Here is a 25916-nt window from a genome sequence, read left to right as displayed (position 1 = left end):
AAACTTGTTTTGAGAAAAAATTTCTACAATTTATCAGTTAATTTTCTGTTGCCGTTTTGCATAAGCAAATGGAAATATTTTTAAAACTTTATAAAATTGCTTTTTTATTATGTTATAAAGTTAAACATATATTTTCATTTGCTTATTTAATCGAAGATCTTTACTTTATTGCTCGTATGTGGAAAGCACTAAATTTGTTTTGATATTCCTGCCAGGTCGTAATTCCTAAAATTAGAAATGCTGGTTTTTATATGGAAAGCAATCAGAAATGGGGAACGAAAATGATAATGGATAAAACAGTAATTAAAATTAAAGTACATATAAAAGGAATAAAGTGCTTGTGAATTAATTAAATTAATACATAATAAGTGAATAAATAGTCAATTACAGTATTATAAAAATTAAATAAAAATGAGAAAATTAATAGTAACTTTTTAAAACATCATAAAAATTAAGTTAAATCATGAAGCAAATGAAAAGTGAGTAAACTAATAGAAACAAAACATGATACTGAGTATAAAAGGATACTTACATATTATCTCAACCACCTTAGTAGATATTGTCTAATTTTCAGAATGTACTAAGTTGTGACAGCTATATACAAAGCAGTCCTTCAGTTTTAATAAACGATTTATATAATTTTTCTGTGCATTCTTTTTATCATATTCCAAGCTGCAATGTTTTTTTAAACTAATCGGAATATTTTTTAGCCTTGAACACAATTTTCAATATGCACTTGTGGAATTTTCAATATGCATTTGCAGTAAAATTTCTGTAGAAATAAAGTAGTTTGATACAAAACTGATGAAGAGAATACTTGCTTTGAATTCTTAAAATGATTGTCCTGAAATATCCAATAAAACAGAAGAAACAAAAAACCTGCTTATAAGTAGGTTCGCTGATCGATTTTCAGATTAACTACTTAGTTAAAATGTAAAATATATATGTAATAAATGTTTGCTATTTTAAGTTACAATTCTTTTCCTTCTGTAAAAAAAAGTGCCTAAGTGTGCCAAGGTGATTGTATTAATATGTAAGTACCATTAAAAGGGAAGTAAGTATTCAAATCAAACTGCATTTTATTTTGATTTCTAATCTGTTTGAAGCCATTTTGACCAAATGAATACAGCCCATAAAAATTCCTTTTCCTGACAGAACATGGAGAATTTTTATCCTTTGCTGCTGCTGTTTCCCATTTTGCTCTTCTCAGAGAAACTAAAGCATTCATTCTACAGTTAGTACCCATATCAGTTTTATTAGCTGCTAAATAAAATATCATATTAATAACAGAATTTTCTTTTGATGTTACAATTCATTTGCACAATATAGCATTATATCTCAGCTTTTTTGGAGCTTCACCGTGCTCTGGCTGGAATTGTAATTCAATAAAAAGATGAGGTGTACCAGAACTAGACTCTAGCTGAATTTAAGCCCTAATTATAGCAATGTTTTTTTATGTCTTAAAATAGATATTAATAATGCATTGAAACTGCTGAATCCATGCTTAGCCCATGCATTTATTCTTGCAATGTTTATATTTAGTTTAATGTTTTTATGTTTATTTCACATGGCCTCTAAAATTTATCATTTTTGAATAATTTTCTATTTTAGAGAAATAAAAACTGAACATTTGCTGAATATGTCCTTTAAAAGCACTTCTGTTTCAGTTTTAGTCATGCTTCAAATTTCTAGAAAGGACTCTCAACTTAATGCATTATCACTAAGAATTTTAAAAGAAACCTAGAAATAAGCCAAGCTTAACTAAATACAGAAAGCAGTGTAAACATTTAATCAGAAAACTCACCTTACTTAAAAAATAGTAATAAAAGTGCTCTAAATTCAATAGTACCAAACACTCTCTTTCAGTTGTTTACAACGAAGCAACCACATGCAGCTGTGGTAAATTCATCCAGTATAGTACATTGTTCGAGAAAGGGAGATATTATGAAGGAAAAAGTATCAAAATATTAAATCCATTTTGCTCTGTATTTATTTTCAGATCAGGCTGCAGAGTCGTCCATCATCAGATTTAATCCACTATTCAAATTTAACCACTATTCAAATGTTAACATACTTTACATTTGCAAAGATGTATAACATTTTTTACTATTCTTTATAATTACTTGATTACATAGTTTGTTTCACTTTTTAGCTGCTAGTTCTAAACCAAAACTAAACATGTACAACATTTGTGCACTGCCAGCACTCTCTATCTAGTCAGTTCATGATTTTGTAATATAACTTAATGCATTATCCCTGTATAAAGTATTTTTTTCAATAATGCTGTATCTTGATGGCATACACAGTCTCTTGGGAGCAGAGAGGAAAAGAGGCACAAAAGCATGCAGTTCATTTTGTTTTAAATTTCTGATTTTAAATAAAATCCATGATTTGTTACAAAGCTGTATGTTTTAAATAATTGGTAATGGTTTTGCCATATGATTTGTTGAAAAATAGGTACTTCTTTTCTACAATCTTAAATTAATACACATGCTCCATATGCATCAAATTGCTGTAAGACAATGACCCTGGTTTTTAGTTGTTTTCGATAAAGCTTGCAGGTACTTTTAAAATCATTTTTTGTATTCAAAAATGATTTTAAAATAATTTTTGTATTTATATTTATTTTTCTGTCAATTTTTAGGTCTTTGTTGGGAGTTATATTCTTTTAATTATATTAAGAATGTTAGAAACATTTTTTTTGTAATAAAACATGATTCTCTCTGACTCAAAAATATTAATTCTGTGTTCTTAAGTTATTTGAATGTGACACAGCACATGTAGGCTATCTACCTAAGGAAAAGGATGTCTTTGTGGAAGACTTTTTAAGGAAAGTGAATCATATTTACATTAAACATGGGAAGAATACAGAAACCAATCATGCAGTCAGTCCATTTACCTGGGCTTGATCTTAAGATAAGCTACTGTTATTCAATACACTTTAACTACTTGGCCATTTATAATATCAAGATTCTTAAGAGTTTTTTTCCCATTTTTTCATAATGATTGGTGTGATTGTCTTTCTAGACCTGAAAATCACTTATGTTTCAGATTTGCTGAATTGCTTAGGGCATCTAATTTCTCCGAATTATAGAAAAATAAATCATTAATTTGAGTAAGGAAAAAATATTATATTGTTCCATTGATGCCGAAAATTCTCGAATGTAGGCATGATTCTTCATAATTACTTGATTACGTAGTTTCATTTTTTAGCTGCTAGTTCTAAACCAAAACTAAACATATACATCATTTGTGCACTGCCAGCACTCTCTATCTCTCAGTAAAATGATCTTTTAAAAAAGTTGAAAACATTTTCCACTTTGGAAAAAAAAAAATTGTGATATAAAATTTTAAAAGTTAGCTTTTGAGAAATTTTTTAACCATTATGGTGATTTCCTGTTATGTTTTTACCACCAATCCTCGAATTCCATATCACAGATTATGTTCTTACTGCATTAATATAATATTAACAAGACATAGTGCACAATAAAAATTAAGCTTTATTTAAGAACTTCGCGCACACTGCCCGACAGCCTGCCTGTTTCGCTCTGCTCGCTACTCGTAAGAAACTTCTCCTCTAGGGTTGCCGCACTTATCGGAGGGCGCAAGGCGCGCTCCTTATCGCCATCACCACACCATTTCACCCATACTGAATTTATTTAAATTTAGCGTATCTGATCTTGCATCTCTTAGCATCTTGCACTCTTTCCTGGTGTTTTTTACCTAGCTTTAGTATGTAAGTTTTTATTAAAAAATATAATAAATATTTGCATTAAAATCTATGCAAAAATGTTAATATGAAAAAAAATTCTTTTTTAAATAATAAAATATTTAAAAAAATTTCAGGCTATAAATTTATGAGAAATACATGAATGCACTTATGGTGTTGATTTTTCAGTTCCTGCCCAGCCTAATTATTTGAATTTTCAGTGATATTGCTTTTTGGTTCATATATATTTATGTGCATACACATATCTACTTTGGTGCATATTAATACAATGTATGCTTAAAAAAGGTGCATTTTCTCTTAAATAATATTTAAAAAATTTTAGCGTAGACTTTATGTGTAACCTATTATTTCATGATTTTTATTATTTAATTAGGGTAATATTATAAAATATTCTAGTTTATTTCTGAAGTAGAATGCATTGTCAATTTGATTTTTTAGTGTAACTGTAACTAAATATTGAATTCAATTTGCCAGGTTTAAAGGTGGTACCCTAAGTAATCGTGCTATACAGCATGGAGATGCGGTTTATGTATTTCCTGAAGTATGTGATATATTGTCAGAAGTTGGATGCTGGGGTAATGAGACACTTGGTGTAATGGTAAATGTTTCTTCATTCTCATGTACAATAAACTTAATTGTGACTTTCTAGTTATATTTGTTTTTCAGTATTTATACAAATTACATAGGAATTAAGTTTCATTTTACAATTTTTAAATTTCATATTATAATTTAACCAGTATAAATTTCATTTTAAAAGCATCATGCATAAAGCATGTGCATAGTTGATTAATTGTACTTTCTCTGCTGTTACTTAGCTGAACCTTGTTTTATAAAACATATGTAACTGAACATAGAAATAAGTCTGAAAATTGTTCAGATACATTGGGAAAGGAACGAGGTTTTATTAAATTCTTTAAAATGAGTTTTTAAGTTTATGCATTTTTAACATTTTCTGAAAAGTCTGGATGTTTTTTATTGATCTTTAATGTTGCCTTTTTAAAATTTTGTTATATGCTTGAAGGGATGTTTTTACAAATTTCAAATTTTCAATAAAGAATTAATTGTCCATCAAAGTTACGCAATTGTTAGCATAAGCATAAAATATTTAAATGCAGCTATTTGTGTTTATGTTAATATTATGACTGGATATTACAAATACTAGTTATAAATGCCATCAAAAAGTATCATTCTTTCTTGCTTTTTAATTTCAACATTTTTATAAAATATTTGGAACTGGGATATTTAAAACAGATGTTTGTGTACTTCTCAATCAAAATATTGTTAAGATATATATTATTTATAGGCTGTTTCATGGCCAGCCATTTTGGACTCATATGGTGACAGTGTAGATCTGTTATCCAACGATACAAAAACTTTACAACTTTTGATGTTAGATGAATATTTAGACCTCATGAAGATTCAAAATAGCACTGGTTGGTTTACTATCAAGGTTCCAAGAGGTAGCAAGAAAGAAGGAGCAGAACCGGTATATTATTCATCTCTCTCTTCATTGATTTAGAGTGATATTTTATTTTATAGCCAATTTTTAAATTGCATAACTAATGCTGTTAAAAATTTATATTAGAGCATTTAACTTAATACATAGGATTGAAATTTTTGATATGAGAAGGTAGTATTGAAGGCAATTTTAAGTGACAATTTTTTTACTTATTTTATAAAAGATAAAATGAATTCTTTGTCCTTTCTATATCTTCATATCATTGAAGTAGCTATCTTGATACTGTAGGCTGTCAATGTGATCACTGAAACAATGGGATCAACTGTTTTTATACAAATATTTTTAAAATTGATTTTTATCAAAACTATGGAAAGTATTACATGAGACTTGTGTATCTTCAGATCAGTAATATATACTGCCTTTCATGATAGGTAGTGCACTTTATTCGTGTGTTTCAATTTTTTTTTATCATTTAGGACTGGACTGGTAAATTTTCAATTCTTACCAACTGTTTAACATTAACTAAGATGTTTAGTATTTTGATTTAGCAAAATAGCCCAACATCTGAAGCTGAAAAACCAGGACTGAAGGTAAACTGAAATCATGAAAATTTTTGTTTGGTCAAGTATGTTTTAATTATTTGAGGAATATAGAATTCTATAGTACACTGTTTTATAAGGGTTAGTATATTAACGATTATTTAAAATATTTACTAACTAACCATTTTCGAAAATGTCTTTCTCAAAGTATAGTAGGGAATGGACCATTTGTAGTGATTTCATGAGTTACCGTATTTATGCGAATCTAATGCGCCATCGAATCTACTGCGCATCCCCATTTTAAAACTTTAAATAATAAAAAAATTGTTTGTCGGCGAATGTAATGCGCATCAATGATATGAGGAATTTATTGAATCTTATATTATACAACAATGGATTTGTATATAAACTATCAATCAATGATATGATAATTTTATTTAAATTTAGATACCATATTTTATACAACAATGGATTTATACATAAAGTAGCAGAACATAAAATTAACCTATTAGTGGGCAATTGTTATGTGAAACAATCATTGTTAATTACCACTACCGTATATACGGTACCTATCGTAAAATATGAACATGAAATAAATCGTAACATTTCTATCTAGCTAACAGTTTCTACAATTAGTGATTAATAGTAAACGTCTTTATTCACTGTTTTCATCACTGGAATCCTCGCAGCTCTTTTCGTCAGACGCAGATTTATTTCTTCTTTCCTCATCATCATCATCATCCTCGGCGTTCTAGAGCACGTCATCTTCACTGCCATTCAATGAATTTGAAATGCAGCATTTCTTGAAAGATTTCACAATCTTTGGTGCTTCGATGCTTTTCCAGGCAGCAGAAACTCAGTGTAACAATGTGCGGTGCAGCACGCTTAATTTTTCCTGTCGGGGTCAATTCACGGTTTGGCTCACAAAACCATTTTTCGTTCTCCGCCTGAACGTACCCCTTAAAAGGTTTATTTATACTAACGTCCAGCGGTTGTAACATAGACGTCATCCCTCCAGGAATGATAACAAATTCACTGCCTAGGCTGTGCATCTTCTTTTTTACGTCGTCCGTGAGATGACCACGAAATGCGTCCAGACAAAGCATTGATGGTGGATTGGAGAGCCCTCCGGGACGGCGTTCCTATACATTTCGGAGCCAGTCAAGCATTAATGATTCCGTCATCCAACCCTTCTCTTAGTTTCGAATCATCTGGGAACAGCTTTTGATTCTTAGGGGTTTTAGAACATGTTTTCCGTTTGAAGATTAAGAAAGGGCACCCGTCTGCTGTTATTGCCAGCATCACTGTTACGCGTTCTTTTTTTTTTCCATCCCGAAGTTTTGATGATAACTTCCTCAGTCCCCTTCTCCGTAATGGTGTTACGAGGCATATCAAACAAATTGGCGTCTTGTCAGAGTTGCCAATTTGCCCCATTGAAAAATTCTTTTTCTTCCGAAGTGTGATGACATACCGCTGAAATGTTAGTAGTTTTCCCTCAAAATCTGCAAGAAGCTTTTGGCATATTGTTGTACGGCGTCTTAGACATAAGCCCATCCGCTTCATAAACCAATCCACCCATCCACGGCTAGCCTTAACCTCTTGTTTCGGTATTCCAAGAACTTCAGCCTCCTCTTTTGCTTTATTTCTTATGGTGACACTAGTCACAGGGTGTCCATTCTTCCTCCTTTCACGTACAAATTCCAAAACTTTTTCTTCAATTTTAGGGTGTCTTCCTTTGCGAGGGCCAGTGAATTTCTTTCTACTAGCTTTAGTTGCAAACAGTGCCAATTTCTATTGCCGCCACAAGCGAACATTGCTAGCTACGTTGAACTCCCTCCCTGCCTTTCTATTCCCATTTTTTAAGCATAAAGATTTACTTTATGTTTGAAAGTAGCACCATATGACATTCTTCTCTGTTTGCCCTCCATTTCGTGACTACGTACTCTGCAGTTTGTATCCTCTATGCAATAATGTGTTAACGATAAATGTAACGGTAAATGTAGTCAAGAAATACAGTAATCCATTGTTACGATTTAAATTTGGTTGACGTCATCGGCGAACTTTGCACTCGAATCTAATGTGCCATCGAATGTAATGCGCACCCCAATTTTGAATACTACATTTGGCCAAAAACGATGTGCATTAGATTCGCGTAAATACGGTACATTTTGTGGCTGCTTATCTGGTTACAAGTAAACTTTTGTAAGCTGCATATTCAGAGTTTCATGTTGATTGAAATCTATAATTTTGTAGTTAAATATGTGTCAAATGAGGTTTCCACTTCCAAGAAGCTCATCATTTGTTAAAATGTACTGAAAGGTGGAATGCAGATGCAATGAGAGAGACCTTGGTTTGAGCTCAGTATCTTGATTTGAGATCTGAGTTCAGTATATTGATTCATTCATTATAGCTGTAAATATGTCAGTTCATTCTGGTATTAAACCATAATTTGAAACATTGTCAGCTCTTTGATTTGATTTGCTGCATTTTCCACCTTTGAATGCCTTTATCCAGTTTTTAACCGTTGATATTTTGTATACAAAATTACCTTATGCTTTCTTCCATTGATTTTCAGCTATTCATGTATTCCAATCTATTAGCATCAATACTTCAAAAAAAAAGAGGAAGAAAAAAGCATGTTGTTCGATTTCACTAGATGAATTCAATTTTCTTTCAGATTCATCATTAAATTTAATTTTTTGATATACCCACTTGTAAAAAATTAAAGCATCCATGCTAAACCTTAGGGAGAAATACAAAAAAGAAAAGATGGTAAAATTTACATCTACTAACCTAATAGTAATGATTGTTATTATTAGCTGAAACTGGCCTTGGTGATATTCAGTTCTTAAAAAATTAAACTCATTTATTGTTCACATTAAAATTTTATTTTTTTCTGTGATAATAAGCATTGTATTATCTTTTATTACTTTCAGGCATTACCAGAGCCAAATTTTGTTCATGCAGTCATCAAATGGAATGAGCAAATGGTTTATCACCAATTCATTGTTGAAAAAGCTGATTCTGCCGTTAATATTGAAATAACACCTACTGACCCAGATGTTGAATTACTTGTGTTTGTCAAACACAGAGTAAAGCCCTTGCTAAATTCTTATGATATAATGATAAATCTGGCAAATGTCAGAGAAGTAAATGGTATGTTACACGTAACTGCATGGTTAGTTTTTCATCATATATTCATTTTTTATTTTATAATGATTTTCACTGTTTATCTTTTTGAATAATATGAATTATTAATGTACTTTAATAATGTCATTTCATTTTTCTGATTATGTTTGCATATTAACTATACCTTAGCACTTTTTTAACACTGTGTGCTATTTAGAAAAACAGAATTTAGGAATCATATGAAAAAAGGTTTTAATAAACATCAACTTATTGTAGGCTAATAGTAAATTTTAAAAAAATGACTGAATTTTATTTCTGAAAAATTAAATGTATTTAAATATACAAATCATAAAAAGTTTTTTTGTATAAATTTTCAGATATTTACATTTATTGGACTTCGAAAAAAATTCGTAGCAATATTAGTATTAACAATTTTAAAGTTTGCAATAAATTATATTTTGTTATAATAAATAATAATTGTTTCTTATGTTGCAAGGCATGGTTACAGATAGTTTTCCCCCAAGTTTTATTTGTTATAATGGAAGTATCTTTAATTATTTTTTATCATATATTTATAATCTATTTAAGATAATATATTTGATAATTTTCAGATTTCAGGGAATGATTTAAGTAAATTTTGCTTAGATTTGAAGTGTTTATCATTGCATGCATTATATTTACGAAGCTTGATAATTTACATGCAAGTTTATCAGTTTTAAAATAAAACTGAATCTAAAAAACTGATCTAAAATATTTAAGTTTAAGATTTTCAAAACCTGAATTAAGAGAATAAAAATACAAAGAACTTCAGGTTGTCCTTAAAAATTTTAGATTTTTTATTGTTAGCATTACTAGATTAATATTCTTATTAATACGATCTCTGTTATTTTATTGATGGTGCTGGCCGTTTATTGCAAACCATGGCCAAACAGTTGGCAGTCTCAACAATGTCAATTTACAGAGTGCTATTACTACTCGTTGCTGAGCAGGCTACTGACCAGTGTATTTACCACTCAGGATTATCACCTACTTATCAGAGTGGATCATCCTTCAGCCAAACCCCAGCCAAAACAAGCATGATGATGATGACTGTATGGCTGAGATGATACTACAGTCATCATCATCATGCTTGTTTCTATACCCATTTATACTCTGTTCATGATGAGAAGAACTGTAAGTAGGGTTGCTGTTTTGGTACATTGCATTAATAAGAAGGCTGTCAACGCTGTTTAATAATGGGGGCTATAATAATAAGGAATCATCATTAGTCTTAATTATTTTCTGAATTAATTGCTTCCACTCCCTAACTGAATGCTTCTTTATTTACAAAGCATTGGAAATTAATAAATTATGATTGAATCACTAGGTTAAAAATCTGTATATTTCCCTTCATAAACAATAAGTAATAAAACTTAGAGTACACTGTTAATGTTCGTTTTAAAATATTTAAATTACTCCCCCCTCTTTTTTGTGAGGAAAAGCAAATTATATATTTAAGATGATACTGCTATTATATTATCAAATAAAATAACATAATAATTTGTACCCATGTTACTAATATTTTGTGTTAAAAAACTTTGTTTTTATGTAATTCAAAATAAATTGATCTAACATGTGAAATTACAGGTACTTATGATCTGTTCCTTAACAATGAAGTGATCCAAAACCGAACTGGCTTCTTTTATTTGGGTATTATTGAAGCAAATAACACTGCCCTGAACAATTCTATTCCTGATGATATGCTGTTTGATAGCAGTGTCAATTTCACACATGGTGAAGCAGTTAGAGACTTTTCCACCAATTACTCTGTTAGAATATATACATCTGGATGCTATTTCTATAATTATGACCTTAGGATATGGTCTGGTGCAGGATGTTATGTAAGTTGCACATATTTTATGTACTTATGATATTTTTTATAGATTGTATTTATTAAATTATTTGGAAAATGGTTACCTAGTTACTGTAATTACAAGATTCATATTTTAAAATCATATTATAGAATCCATAATGGTGTTACATAGACTAATGAAATAAGAAGCATTTGCATTTAATTAAGTAAAATTCTTTTTACAGACTTTCTTCCATAATGATCAATCCACTAGCAGAATATGCAATTATAAGAGTCTCTTAAATAAATGCAATTCAAAAATGAAACTGATTTTAAAATTATTTTGAACATTTAAAAAATAAATAAAACTAAAAAATAGCTTTTTCTAGTTCCTTTGTTTTGTTACATATGTAGAATTAAATTATAGTCATACTTTACAAAATTATTTGTTATTAATTCATCTTTTAAAAAGTAATCTTTTAGGCATTGAAAATTGCCAAAACTAGCATAAGTTATTTGCCAATAGTATATTATTTGGTGCCACTGGCATGGCATTAAATAGTATACTGTTGCCATGCCATTAACACCAAATTTCAAATTAATAATTAAGCCTTGCTTTACAGACTTCTGCTTTATGAATTTCTCTTAGAAGTGAATTAACTCATAAAAGCAAGGTACTCTTGTACGTAATCTTGATTTTTGATGATAATAAAAGTGTCTCATTTAGAATTTCTCTCAAAAGGTATTAAAATGGCACTACATTTCTATATCTAAATGTTAAATGCATTGTGTTCTATTCTGATAGCTACACTTTTATTTTCAACAATAGGTAGAAAATGCTACAGCTGCTCTGACCCAGTGCAAGTGCAACCATTTGACTTCATTTGGAGGTGGATTCTTTGTTGCACCAAACACAGTTGATTTCAGCTATGTCTTTGCAAATGCAGGATTTGCAGATAATGTTACTATATACATGACAATAATTAATATCATGTTAATTTATTTGGCTTTATTAGCCTGGGCTCGTCGACAAGATATTAAAGATAAAGAAAAGGTAAAGTTTTACATATTGCACTCTTTAAAAAAGTTCTGTTAAAGCTGTTATTGTTACTTTTTTTTAAAGTTTTAATAGTAGTTATTGAGGTTATTTATTTATATGTGCAATTTTAATTTGTCTAGTACCTGCTTTAAATTTAAGTCTTATATCTAGAAATTTAGCATTATTACCTTGCTGGAATTATTGATTAATTGAAAAACTTTGCAGTGCTAAATATCATTTCCGAGTTTAAAACTGCATTGTGAAAAGCTAAATATTCAATTTATATACATTCAATTTGATTTTGAGGATAAGCTACTAGTAGTTCTACAACTGAAAACTTAAAGTATTCACACTTATATTAATAATTTAATCAAAAATAAAATGGTTTTTACAGCTAGGAGCAACTCCATTACCTGATAATGACCCAGAAGATAAATACCTGTATGAAATGATAGTAGTTACTGGAAATAAAGATGCAGCTGCAACTGATTCTAAGGTGAGTAATGAAAGTTTTAATTTTTAGCACATAAACTGATAATTCAATTAATTTATTTAAAAATCTGGCTTTTAAGCCTTGAATTCCAAGAAGCAGCATTGATTTAATAACTATCATATAAAAATATTAAATTCTCACCTTTAATAAAAATAAGTAACTCACAGTTATCTACACAGATTATTTACTAATAGTTTTGGTATTTCCATTGCATTAAAAAGTACTAGTATACGATTCAGATCTCAGTTTTAGTATTTTGTTACTGCATAGTTGCGGTTTGAAAATACTTAAGTTATTATTACAGATGTTTTACTCCAGATGACTTATACCTATTATTGCAAATTTTTATTTAATTATTTTGTAGATATAGCAAACAAACAAACATTTTGTTTCTAACAAAGTCTTTATGAAACTATCTTTATACGAACTTTGTGTCAATCAATTATTCTTCCAAATCTGTAATCATATTCACTTAAATCAGCTGTATTATGACATCAAACAATAACTACTTTTTGTACTGTTACAAAATATGTACATTTTTCAATAACATTCTTTCTTTAATTTTTGGCTTATTTATCATCTAAAGCACTGCAGTTATTCATGCTTCATGAAATAATACCTGACTGATAAAGAATAATTCTTAATTTTTTTGCTCATAATAATGTAAAGTTTTCCTGTTTGATTTTAGTGTTATTTATTATCTTCTTCTTTTCTGCCATAAAAATTAGATTAATAGTCAGGAAAGAAAATTGATGTAAAATTTTTAGTCCAAAGGGATTTGAGTCTCAAAGGACTATTACTTTGGTTTTGGCATTTTGCATCAGACTCCTCTAAATGTCGGTTCACTTTTCAAACTGGTGCCACAAAATGTTAGAGTCCTGCATTATATTTGAAGAAATTAAATAATGAAAAATCAGCATAAATGTATGTATATTTCTTGCATTGTGATAAAACAACTATATCTAGAGCCATCCAATTTTGAATGACGTAATCCTACTGCGAATATGGGCATCTGAAATCCCAAATTTGAAATTTGGAATTTGTTTTATATTGATTTCATATTTTGTAAAACTTTACGAATTGAGTAAAAAACTCAACGATTTAAAAGCGAGCAATGGCAACACTCTATGGGGAGGGGAAACCCTTTTTATATCCTGCGCATTGAACCGTGTATCGGAAATTTTAAAGATATGCTCATTTTAAAATTATTTTGCGACATTACTGTTGAACTAAATTTTATGGTTTATGTGCAAAGAGCATGATATTTAATAAATAAAGCTAACACACAAAACTTTAAAAAAATGCCCCTTTGGACATAATTTAAAATCTGAAACATTTCAGATTTTGTTTATATTCATTATATAAAATTTTTGTGAGACATATTTTTTGACAGACTGAAATAAATATTAAAAATTTATTACAATACTGTGGCATTACTTGCTATCCTTCTTCAAATTGACATATAATGTTATAAAAACATTTGGTATGAAGTTAGCTTCAATTTCTATTCAAATATTTTATTGGTGAAAATTAATAGAAATTATATCTATAAGTGCATATAAGTAAAGAAATATTTGCATATAGTACAAAAATAAGTAAGTTAATTAAAAATAAGTACGTATTAGTATAAAAATAAGGGAAAACTAACAGCTGGGGAACTAAAAGAATTATATTGAATATAATGCACATCATATACAAAATCAGAAACTGCAAGGATTTTGTAATCTGTATATTATATTACCTCATAGCATGATTTTAATTTTTATATATTTTTTATTCCATGTGAATTTTAAATATTCAAATGCATAATTTATTTTTTTACAAGACTTGTTTCTTTGATGAAGGTCCAATTTATTCTATCTGGTGATGATGATGAAACAGCTGTTCGAACTTTGGAAGACAACAAAAGAAAATTATTTAGGCGAAATGCTGCAGATACTTTTGTAATGGCAGTTCCCAGGTAACTACAGTTTTCTGTGTATGAGCAGCTTTATGCATTAAAAAGTAGTTTGTTGAATTCATTTATGATCATTTTAATGCCAAAAATGATTAAAAGATGGAAAAAAAATTACCATAATCATTTTTGGTATTATGAATGTCAAGCATTCACTGGAACTGTATTTATAGAAATCAGCATTCTAATCTGTATGATTTATTCATGAGGAACTAATTAAATTAGAAATGCAAAATCTACCCATGTAAAAAATAAATTACAAGTCATAAAACTGTAAAATTTAATTTGTTTAATTTCTATTCATTCTTAACTGAACATGTGAAACCTACTTTCACAATTTGTTGCCCTTTTGGTAATTCGACAAAATAAAATGTTTTAAACTATTCTTAATACATCAAAATTACAATTTTGAGTTCCAGTGAACTGGCTATAATACTGTATGATATTTTAAAAATATCTAACAAAATATTTTAATAAAATATGCATCAAACAATCTTTATTCTTTCAGCAATTTCTTGTATATCATATACAACCTGGTTAAAATTTCTGGTATATAACATCATAAGTATCATATATTAAACCACTTATATGAAAATATACATACCAAGCTGTGCACCTCTTTTATTAATCCATCAAAAGGAGAGTTCTCCATAATTATTAACCTACTTATTTCACTGACCAGCCAATGTTCTAATTCCCTCCACATAATATCCTTTTGCTGTGCATATAATATGTTCTGAACCTTTATCTTAAAATGATCATCTGAGTTAATGTGAGTTCCACACATGTGTTTTTTTATTGGAGCAGACATAAGGGCTAGTTAGCTGACTTCTGTTAATCATGATGTAATACCTTAAATAATTTTTATAAAGAATACCTCATCAATTCCCTAGAAAATTACTTACCCTAGATAGTGACTTGTTAATTTAGTAACATGGAGACAAGTATTGTTATGCAATAGGACAGTCTTTTTATTCATTATGCCTGATTTCTTTCTTTTGCTAATCTATGCATTTTTGCCTTTTGTGGATTTATTGGTTAGTCCCCTTTTAGTAACTTAAAACTTTATTATGATTTTCAGTTGTCCTTTTGTTATATTACAAATTTGAAGCTCAAGGGAACGCAGTTTTGATGTTTGATACTGTGATGCCAAATAATGAAACTGCTTTTCATCTTACTTTTTGCAACAACCACTATACTATGGTACACTTTACATGTGATCATTGATGTATTACGCCATTCTACGTTTCTGCATTGTGTATAGAAACTTAATACATTTTCGTTTGTATAATATTATACCTATATGTATATGTAAACTCATGCACAAATATATCACACACATGCTTGCATGTGTGTGAGAAATACTGAAAGTGATTTAGTAGATTTAAGTCACAAAAATCTACACTGTTTATTAAAATAGTTGATTAAAGGTTAACTCATATTATTCTTCAACTGCATAAAATTTCTCAAAGCATTCCACAAGAAAATTCAATTTGGTCTTAGCAATTTTATGCCTATCTAAATGATTCTGCTAGCAGATTCTCAAGCTGCTGCTTTCTACAAGGTGTCCACCAAAGGAGTCTCTGATTTCAAAATTAAAAATCTCGAAAACAAAGATTAATAGAGGAATATAACAAGCATTATATTTATTGTAAAAGCTGTAAGATTGTTATACAGAAGTTTCCAAAGGAGAGTTTCAGTGATGGTGCTGTGTGCTGGTATCTGGCGACTTTGGATTTTGAATGGAAACATGTCTAGCCTGTTTCACAGTATTTTCTGCATTCTGGAATGCTTCAAACCACTCTCTGCTGCAATTCTTCAGACAGATTTCCTTAGATTTTGTTGAATAATTCCAGAAACAGTTGTGACATTTTCAGGAGTAACTACAGTTTGCATGGGAGCAAAACTCCCTATCAAATCATCGGCCATACTGCCTGTCTGTTGGACAAAAATGAAGAGCTTTTGAATGGTTTTCATATGATGTTCTTTGGGAACATTCAATCATGTTTGAAAACTATGTCTTGTTGCCATAGGACTATGTTCTAATCTCTGGTATTCCAGTACCAGAGCACACGTTCAATGGAATGCATGATTTCAACCTCTTCATTCTATATGCTAACCTGTTTTCATGTTTAAAGGGTGAAAATGATTGCTGTCACATCTTTTAGAGCACTATTTATACACATTACGTATTGAAATTATAGCACCATTTGTTTGTAGCTCTTGTAAATATCATGTGAAAACTTTTGTGTAACAATCTTACAGCTTTCACAATAAATATACTATTTGTTGTAGTCCTCTATCTATCTTAAAATTTCGAAATCAGAGACTATTTTGATAGACACTCTGTACTTTCACTGCCTATTTATAGCTTGTATATATAAAATAATTTTTGGTTTCCCATTTGCAATGACCACCTGTGTGTTTCTAAATTTACAGTGCATATTCTTTGAAATGTTTAACATTTAACTGAGTAATTAATATCTGTATATTAGTGGGATAAAAAGTAAACCAAATATTATTGATAAATATGTAATGCATTTGTTGTGAAAGAAAGGTATTAATTAAAAAATCTTTTTGAATTGAAATGTAAGTAATACTGTTGTTAATAGCTACTTTCATATTGCACAATGGGTTCCCAGACAAAATCCCACGCAGCAAAAGCCCACAAAAAAATGTCCACTGTGATAATTGCCCACGCGACAAATACCCACAGCAATAAAAGCACACATTGATGAAAGCCCACATTGATAAAAGCCGACATAGGTATAAGCCTACGCTGATAAAAGCCCACACTGATAAAAGTGCACATAATCAAAAGGGACTTATGCTTTATTATTACTAAACTGTGTATTTATAATTTGAATTATAATAAATGGAGTATTCAGAACTGATTTTTAATGTCTCAAATATGTCTGTTTGTATATTTTATCACTACTTTATTTGTTTAATTTATTATGTTGAAAGCAATTTTTCTACTCTCTGATTAAGTGATTAGCTATAACGTTTTGATGATAAATCTGAAATTGCATTTTATTACTTATATACTTATTTAACTTTGGTATGTGCATGTGAAAATGAAAAATATCATTGTGGAGTTTCTCACATGCTATTTTTAAGATAATATGGCTGAGATTAAATAATATGTTTCATTATTAAAACTATTAACTTTTAATTAAAACAGTTGAATTTTATTTTATTACTTTTTAGTTTTTCCTTTAGTTCCTTTTAGTTCAGGAATATGAAAACAGTTAAGGACAATGAAAACTTGGCTAAGGCATATTTTATTCTTTACTTTAGACTGAGCTTATTATCAAATTTTAAACATATTTCTCATTGAAAGCTGTTTTGAATGTAACAATTATAATTTGGCGATTTTCTAGAGATATTTTCTTTTAGATTTCTGAATAAATTAGAACTGTTAGCTGACACCCTGTCAAAAAACGAATTCCAAATGTAACCTTTTAATCTTTTAACTACAGCAATTTAGAGTAGTGTTTTTAATTTTCATTTATTTATTTATTTATTTGGGGGGGGGGGGATGGAACAATTCTTAGAAGTCAACATATCTACAAATTTAAGTACAATGGCCTCAAATTATAGTAATAAATATGTAGCATTTTATTAGAGATTGTGAAGATTATAAAGAGCTATGCATATAATAACATCTACTAAAATTTTGTAACTACATAAATATTTATTTATAGAGTCATCAGATTCAAAGTTCATCGTTTTTAGATTCTAAGTATACAAATTATATAAATTCATCATTCATTAATAGTATTATGTATAGTAATAGAAAATTAGTATTAATGTTTCAAATTGTAATTTTTTAATAATTTGTCTTGCATTTGCTGTATATTTGTTCAAGACGTATGGATATCAGTTATATAACATGAAAAATACACAGAAAGCAGCTAATCTTATATAACAGCTGATTGTGGAAAAAGAAAATTACAGTGCTCTTAATTACAGATATAGTGCTTTTAAACCTCCCTATTGTAAATAGCCATTTTCTAATTGACATTAGATTAAATTAATTCCATTATCCATTAGAAAGTAATTATAGTGAATTATATCTATTGATGACATTTCTAAGAGGTCGCCTTTTGAAAGCGACCTGTATTTTTTGTGAACATAAACAAACATTGCCAGCGAATATCACATTTCTAAGACCACCATATCTACAACCAAAATCCTTTAAAACCGTGAACGGTTGCGTTTATAAAGGGCTCACTATATTTTTAATAAATTATGTACATCTTCATTATACACTTGCTACATTTTTATTTTCTGTCAAAGCAAAGGAATAGTGGTTCTATTTCTTTAGATTTATGTGAAATTAAAAAATGGACACTATATGACAAAAATTGAGTTAGATTCAAAAACACACCTTTTGAACATGTCTGAAATTCATTATTCTGCTCAATAAATTTATCTAAACAAATGTTTAATAAATATTAGAACTCAAAGGCTAATTCAGGTCAAAGTAGTAAGGGTCATTTCATCTGAATATACCTTTGCTTAATCATAAAGTGACTTTTCGAACAATGAATGAAATGGGAAAGATGGAATAAGTGCAAACAGCAGCGAACAAACGACACTATTTTGAACTGGGCATGAAAAGAGAACGAATGAAATGACACTAAGCCAAAGGAAGGTATGCTTTCGTGGAGGAGGTTTTAAAGGAAACTCGCTCATATACATGTTACGTAAGGGAAAAACCACAGAAGTGCCCATGCAATCAGCCTTTCCATCGGGATTTGAACCCCGGACCAAGCAACCAGTGTTTAGCGTTTTTACCGCTTGGCCACAGGTGAGCCTTGTGCCTACATGAAAGGCTTAAGAATTGGATGACTGACACTTTCTTAATGTACAGCTTTTATTCTATTTTTTATTAATTTTTATTCAGCTAACTAATTATTTATTATTTATTTATTTATTTTTTTTTTTTTATATTTGAACATTTTTTCAGATTTATTTTCAAAGGAACAGTGTCTAGAAAGTTTTGCGAATCGAAAATAAATGATTACTAAGTCTTAGATGAGATACGTTCTACCAATCAAAAAAATGTTTTCTTGTTTAGAATGTAATATACGTAAGTTGTTATGCATACTTCTTATCTCGACTATGCCTATCTCAACAAATTCTCAAAATTTTTTTCTCTTTTGAAATCAGTAAAATTTTTTTTTTATGAAACTAACCCCAGTAAAACGTAGAATTTTATGTTTGAATGTTAGCTAACAAACAAGTTATAAGGTCTAATTGTTCACGGGAGCATGCAAATTGTCAATTACTTTCTGTAAGATTGCTAGTGACTTCTCACCAGTCAACAGAGTCCGCCGAGCAGTAAAGTCGTGGAACACTAGTAGTTCAGTTCGAGTTTTGAATCTCATGGACGGGCTGGCTGCATGAGCGTTTTCATAGTTTTTCCCCCATGTGTAATTTGTATACGAGCCAGTTTCTCTTAGAAAGTGTTCTACGAAGGCATCCCTCTCCTCAGGCATATAGCCCTCGAGGCTTTGCCATGCTTACATACACCAAACCAAACCAAACTCATTAATCAATTTGATGTTCAGTAACAATAGAATAAGGATAAAGGTTGAAACCTTTTATCCAAGAGAACTATTACAAGAGTAAACCTTGTGCTTAACATATAGACCACTGCTTGTGGTGTTATGTTACGTAGAAGTGAAGGGGCCACCTAATATTTACCTGAAGTAAGCAGACATTAGCTCTACACATTGACTAGAAAACGAACAACCTTCCGGCGTCTTCGAGTCATAATGAAATTGTGACTCCAGCCAACACTGCAAGTTCTGCCACTGCCGAGCGTTAAATTAGATCAAGTAAAATGCATTACATTACATGATATATATAGCGATACATAGTTGTACAGGTGCATGTTTTATGGCGTTATTTATTGTAATGGGTACAGGCATCATATTTCAGAACATTACATATTGCAGGAGATAAAGGCGTGATGTAGATGATGTTCTTTTAGGGCGTGTTTGCAAACATGATCTGTTTACATCAGTGTTTACTATCAAAATTAAGTTAGCACTATAAAATTTACAAAGCTTACTTCATTCTGCATATTTATGATTACTGCTTACATTTAAATATTGTTGTATAGATGTACTGATACTTTAGCTACTCAGTATTGACGAATGAGTTGCTAAAGTATCAGTACAACCATACAACAATACTTAAATTGTTGTGTTGATATTTTAAGAACTCAATCGACAAAATATTGAGTTGCTAAAGTATCAGCACAACTAATAAACTTAACATTTTAAGGTAATAAATTAAATAGAGGTATAGAGTTCCTCATTGTGTAATTCTAAATTACTGTTGGTAGTGAAGAATCTTAAGAACTGATAAGCGAATAATCACTTGAGTTTGTGTGACAGAAAACAACAAGATAGAAGGGTAAACTAACCCTTTATTATTTCAACTAAAATTTAACAAAACTCTGCCTTGGAGTGTACAATAAAGCCAACATTTGGACTTTGAACTTAAGAGGCTAAGAATTAAACTAAAAATCTAAACTAAAGAGATATAGCCGAAGCTATCAAGATTGTAACTGCCTTGGCCCCTTAACATTAATAAGTCTGTGAAGCTATCAAGGGCCTAAAGTACGGCCGAGCGTGATAATAGCTTACGAGAGAGTAGCCTAAAAAGGTGGACACGTGCAGCCAGAATACCTGGTATCTCTCTCACTAAGACCAAAGAGCCACACGGTTAAATACCGCTCTTCATCATTATGTATTCAGACGTGATTCTAAAACTATGTTCTAGCCAGAAGTAGTAGGTTGAAGTTAAGAATCGATAGGAAAGGAACTTTAACTCAAAATTTAACTGTTAATAAAATTAACATAATCTTAACAGAGGAATTCAAGATTAGCCTAACATGCTTTCTCAGACTATTAACTTACTGGCGCACTTAATGCAATGGCCGCAAATGGCTAAACCCTAACAGCAGAAGTCATCTTTAGCCAATTCTCGCATTCCCTTTCAATCTCAAAAGCTTTGCCTTAAATGCTCTTAACTCATTTGCATCCTAAACATGTTTACTTACTAACTTATTAACATTCGGGTGAGGAAGGGGAAAATAGAATTGACAGTACAGGCTGAAATAATACATAACAGGATAGTATTTTCTCCTCCTTCCAGCATGCTTTCCTGGTGTAACGGTTGATACACTCGGCACATATTCGAGAGGTTCAAGTTAGAGTCTCGCGAACGCATTGCTGATTTTTCACGTCTCCAGCAGGGCGCCTGAATTAAAAAAAGGTGGTGGATGATTATTCTTCTCCACCAAGATTTGATGACTAGGTTCCCTAATACCCAGTCGTCTTTAAAAGTGGGAATATATAAGGTATTTTCTCCCTTCTTCCAGAATGCCTTTGTGGTGTAATGGTTAGTACAATCGGCTCATATTCAAGAAGTCCAGGCTCGAGGAGTCTGGAAGAGAGCATTGCTTATTTTTCATATCTCCTGCATAAAAAAAAAAAAAAAAAAAAAAAAAACCTGATGAATCTACAGTAAGAAATAAAGATCCATAAAGTATAAAATTCTATATTTAATTCAACTTGGCTTAGTCTAGACGAGTGATTCTCAACAGTTTTTCCCTCATGTGCCCTCTTTACCATTGCTAAACGATCATTCAACCTCTCCTTCCCAAAACTTGAAAAGTACATAGCGTTTGTTTAAATATGGATTATTTTTTAATGTAAATTGAACAAGTATAATACATATTGGTAAATACCAAAATTTGAATAAAAGTGCTTTTTTATATCCATAAACTAAATTTAAATACTTAATACATAAAGAAAAGGTTGACTAAATTTCTCTCTGAAATTATGAAATTCCCCTTAGGGATATTCCTCCTGATTGAGGACTCATAGTCGGACAGAATTAGTTTTTAATAGTGACTGAGTGTACAGATAATTTAATTTATCACACTTCTTTTATACTAACTTTTGTTATATGAAACTTCGGATTACGTGCATGTTTTTTGAAAAGTTAAGACACAAATAAAAAAAAAAAAAAAATGTTTAAATTTTGATGTTGAATTCAAAAATATTTATTTGGTTGCCAGACCTAATAAACCTAAGAGATCAATTTTGAAGTATACCTTTCTTCTTACTAACTTCTGCTTAATAAATTATTCTTAGGAAAGAACCTTAAAAACTGGTGAAACATTTTATGCTAGAAAACAAGATATTAGAAACTTTTGAACTCATTCAATAAGGGAGAAAATTATTCAAAACGTAGCTCTGTAATTAAGCATTTTTTCTACTTGATCACACGAGGTTTATAAGAAATATCTCCTACAAGTTATATGGCCACTCTTTCTGTGTTGTCAGAATATGAAATTCATGTAGGGGAAAACAATGCATTTCGAGGTGAAGAAAATGACCTTAATTTGATAGTTTTTCTAAATAATAAATTTTTACATGCTATGTGTTTCTTTTTCTTAATCTAGGCAAAATAATATTCAACATGTAATAACAGCATAAAACCCACAAAAGAATTTTTACAGAGAAATTCATTTTTTAAATGCTGTTTAAATTTGCTTTTTGTATATAAAATATTACGGTAAATTAAATTGAACTGTTTTTAAGCATTTACAGTTAATCGAGTAACATACCGTATATACCCGCGTATAAGTCGACCCCCCACTTCCGAAATCGATCCAGAAACTTCAAAAAAATTTTTTTAAGTACTACATTTATTCAAAATCATCTGAGAAAAAAAAGTAAATATACGATAAAAAATACCTTGGTAAATAAACAAAATCAAAATCCTTCAACGTCTGATTCATGGTCAGATTCGCCAAACATTTCATAGAACTCTTCTGACGTCATTGGCTCGTCATCATACATATTTTCAGTCTCGAACTCTGTATTGTTACAATCACTACTAGAGCCTTCATCGTCATTTTCACTTTCAAAAACAGCATCATCTTCCGTGCCGTCTAGTTCGTTGCTAATACAACATTTTTAAAATGATTTTATAATCATTTCAGAGGGTATTTCGTTCCAAGCATCTTTAACCCACTGAGCAATTAATGTAATATCAGGCTTTCTAATGTTGCCTCCCTTTGTAAATGTTGGTCGAACGGAACTAATCCACTCTGCCCAATATTTTTTTGGTTTTGTGCATTGGTGTACACACAAACCATGGCGATTCATAAATTTAGTGCACCAATGTGTTGATGCACGAAATGTGTTTGGAACACCATACTTTTCTTCTTTTGCAAGCTTCATTGCTTGTAAACGTATGCCAGTTATTGTGTGGGCTATTTTTTTTAAATTTTGATGTGTACGCCTGTTAACAAAAGTATTTCATGAATGAACAATAACTATTATAAAGACTTATATGTACGTAAAAACTATCTGCATTTCTCTTTTCTTGGCGTGTTGGCGAAACTTTTTATTGCTCGATATTGATCAGTTATTTGGGAGCCGAAAAGTCTTTGGTTTAATCAAAACTTACTCTAGTTAAAGTATGAAACTCTGTGATTAGTTCGTCACATAATTTAAGTCATGAAATTATTACTTCAAGTAAGTTACTTATTTGATAAGTCGTCCAATTTGAGTGCGGGACGAAAACAACTGCATTATATAAAGAAATTTTTGAACTTCCGATTCTTTTAATTTTTTATGGGCCCTCGTATAAGTCGACCTCCCCACTTTGAAGTCTTTTTTTTGTCCAAAATATCTCGACTTATACGCGGGTATATACGATAATATTTTTTATTGAAATAAAAATTATTTTTAATGTGCAAGATTACTTTTCTTATAATGTTGGGCTCATGGTTCTTAAATCCTCTTGTTCTTGAGTTCAGAAACCTTCGTTATTAAAATTATTTGAATAGTTTAACTTTTATATGGTTTCATATTTTTCATTTTAACTTTCATATGGTTGGCTTTTCAACCATATGAAAATTAAAATGAAAAATATTACTTTTACTTAAATTTTAATATATGTAATAATTGAATTTTTTTTTTAGAAATAGTTCAGTAGTTTTACTTTTAAACAATGGCTTTGCTTCAATATAACATACATGTTTAATTAGTTCATCAAAAAGTTGTATCGAATCAGAAACTAGCATACTTTTCCACTCTACAGTTTTACTGCAAACACAGTGAATTATCCCTTTAAAAATGATTAAGAAGTAGTTAATTCGTTTTTTTTCCAGTTATTGAAATTATAACTAAATCCTTAGATAAAAAGTTATTCAAAAACTAAAATAAAGAAATGCTTCAGTTACAAGTAGAATTTCAGATATTGTTATTTTCTAGTAACTAACAAAAAACGTTTAAAATCCTCTTTAATTTATTCCTGACCAACCTTTAATTGCTCTCTTGCCACCCCCTCCCTTCTGAGGCTGTTCTTTGACACCCCAGGGTTGATAGGGGATAAAGCAATTAAGCAAGGCTCTCCTCTCTTTAACTGCTTTTTCATACAGCTGGAGGTAAAAGAAAAGGAATTCAATGGTTTCCTGCTAGAATAGCCAGCGGCCAGTTAGAAAACTGCATAACAAAAGCCCACAAGCCCACTTAAAAACAGCATGCATTTTCAGGAAATCCAAAATAGCTATGACTTCCTGTAAAATTTTATGAGTAATAATTATTATGATTAAAAATGAAATTTCAAGTGGGAATGAAATTAATTTATGTAAAATCCAAGTTGTCAAAATTTAACTAGATTATTTGAAACTGTGCTTTTAATTCATCATTAAAGCAGTGATTGTGATAGTGCACACAAATGTTTTCTTAATCATAATAGAATATGGTACTTTTATTTTTTTTGTTGAAATAAAAGTTCGCCTTTAATTCTCCATTTAAAGTCATTATATGCAAAATTTTCTGCAGTGTTAAATTATTCATAAATTTTTCTCTATATATGATGAAAATTTACATGCGTTTTATAATCCTTATAATTTTGTAGAATTAAAAGAAGCAGTGTAGCCAGTATTCCCTTTCACCTCCCTTTGTTGGACTTATATGAGGGCACTTCCATTTGTCACGTAAATGTAAAAACGAAGTTACACATACATGTATATGTTTTTAATTATATTATTTTGATTGACTCTCTGTTCTACATACATATAGGATTTTAATTCAGCCAGAGCACAAAATGAAATGTGTTCCACTACTTAAACTTATTGTTCAATTATTTATTATTAATTTAATTTATCTTTTATTTTATCTTTATTCATGAATCTGCTTTGTGAAGCTGAAGAAAAAAGGGAAAAATATTAATTTTAACGTATCATATATATCGGTGTGGGTTTTTGTCAGTATGGGCTTTTATCAGCATTTGCTTATATCTAAGTGTGCTTTTATCAGTGTGGGCTTTTATCAATGCGCTTTCGTTGGTGTGTGTATTAGTCACGTGGGCAATTATCCCAGTGGAGTCTTTTTTCTGTGCTTTTGTCACGTGCGCTTTCGTCCAGTGGGCTTTTGTCTGGTCACCTGCACAATGTGCATCAAAATACTTGATCTGTGTAACTAAACATATAAATATTAAAAGAATTTTAATTTGAAGATATTCAAGGGAAAACTTTGGGTTCTTATGTGCTTTATCATATTCTTACAAAATATTTAGATTCAGGTTTCTTACTTTTAATCAGGAAAATTAATGTCTGTGTATAGAAATAAAATATGTCATGGTTTAATTTAATTAAAATTTTTCTTATAAAGTACCACTGGTTGCTTAATTTAATAA

General features: G+C 30.1%; 1 protein-coding gene across 1 annotated transcript in view; it reads left to right on the top strand.

The window, feature by feature from the left end:
- The window catches only part of LOC118193624 (uncharacterized), a 188019-nt gene that overhangs the window by 141620 nt on the left and 20483 nt on the right, over nt 1–25916 (top strand). Inside the window, exons 29-35 of the mRNA XM_085823169.1 lie at nt 4205–4328; nt 5034–5216; nt 8665–8884; nt 10484–10737; nt 11518–11742; nt 12122–12223; nt 14065–14180. Of these exons, the coding sequence (XP_085679295.1) occupies nt 4205–4328; nt 5034–5216; nt 8665–8884; nt 10484–10737; nt 11518–11742; nt 12122–12223; nt 14065–14180 (1224 nt within the window). The remainder of the gene's footprint in view (nt 1–4204; nt 4329–5033; nt 5217–8664; nt 8885–10483; nt 10738–11517; nt 11743–12121; nt 12224–14064; nt 14181–25916) is intronic.

This window comes from Stegodyphus dumicola, chromosome 9 (genome assembly GCF_044657685.1).
Source record: "Stegodyphus dumicola isolate Sdum_Otavi_A_Nest chromosome 9, ASM4465768v1".
Classification (NCBI taxonomy): domain Eukaryota; kingdom Metazoa; phylum Arthropoda; class Arachnida; order Araneae; family Eresidae; genus Stegodyphus; species Stegodyphus dumicola.
Note: the sequence above shows the minus strand (reverse complement) of the source record. Positions and strands in the feature narration are given on the sequence as shown.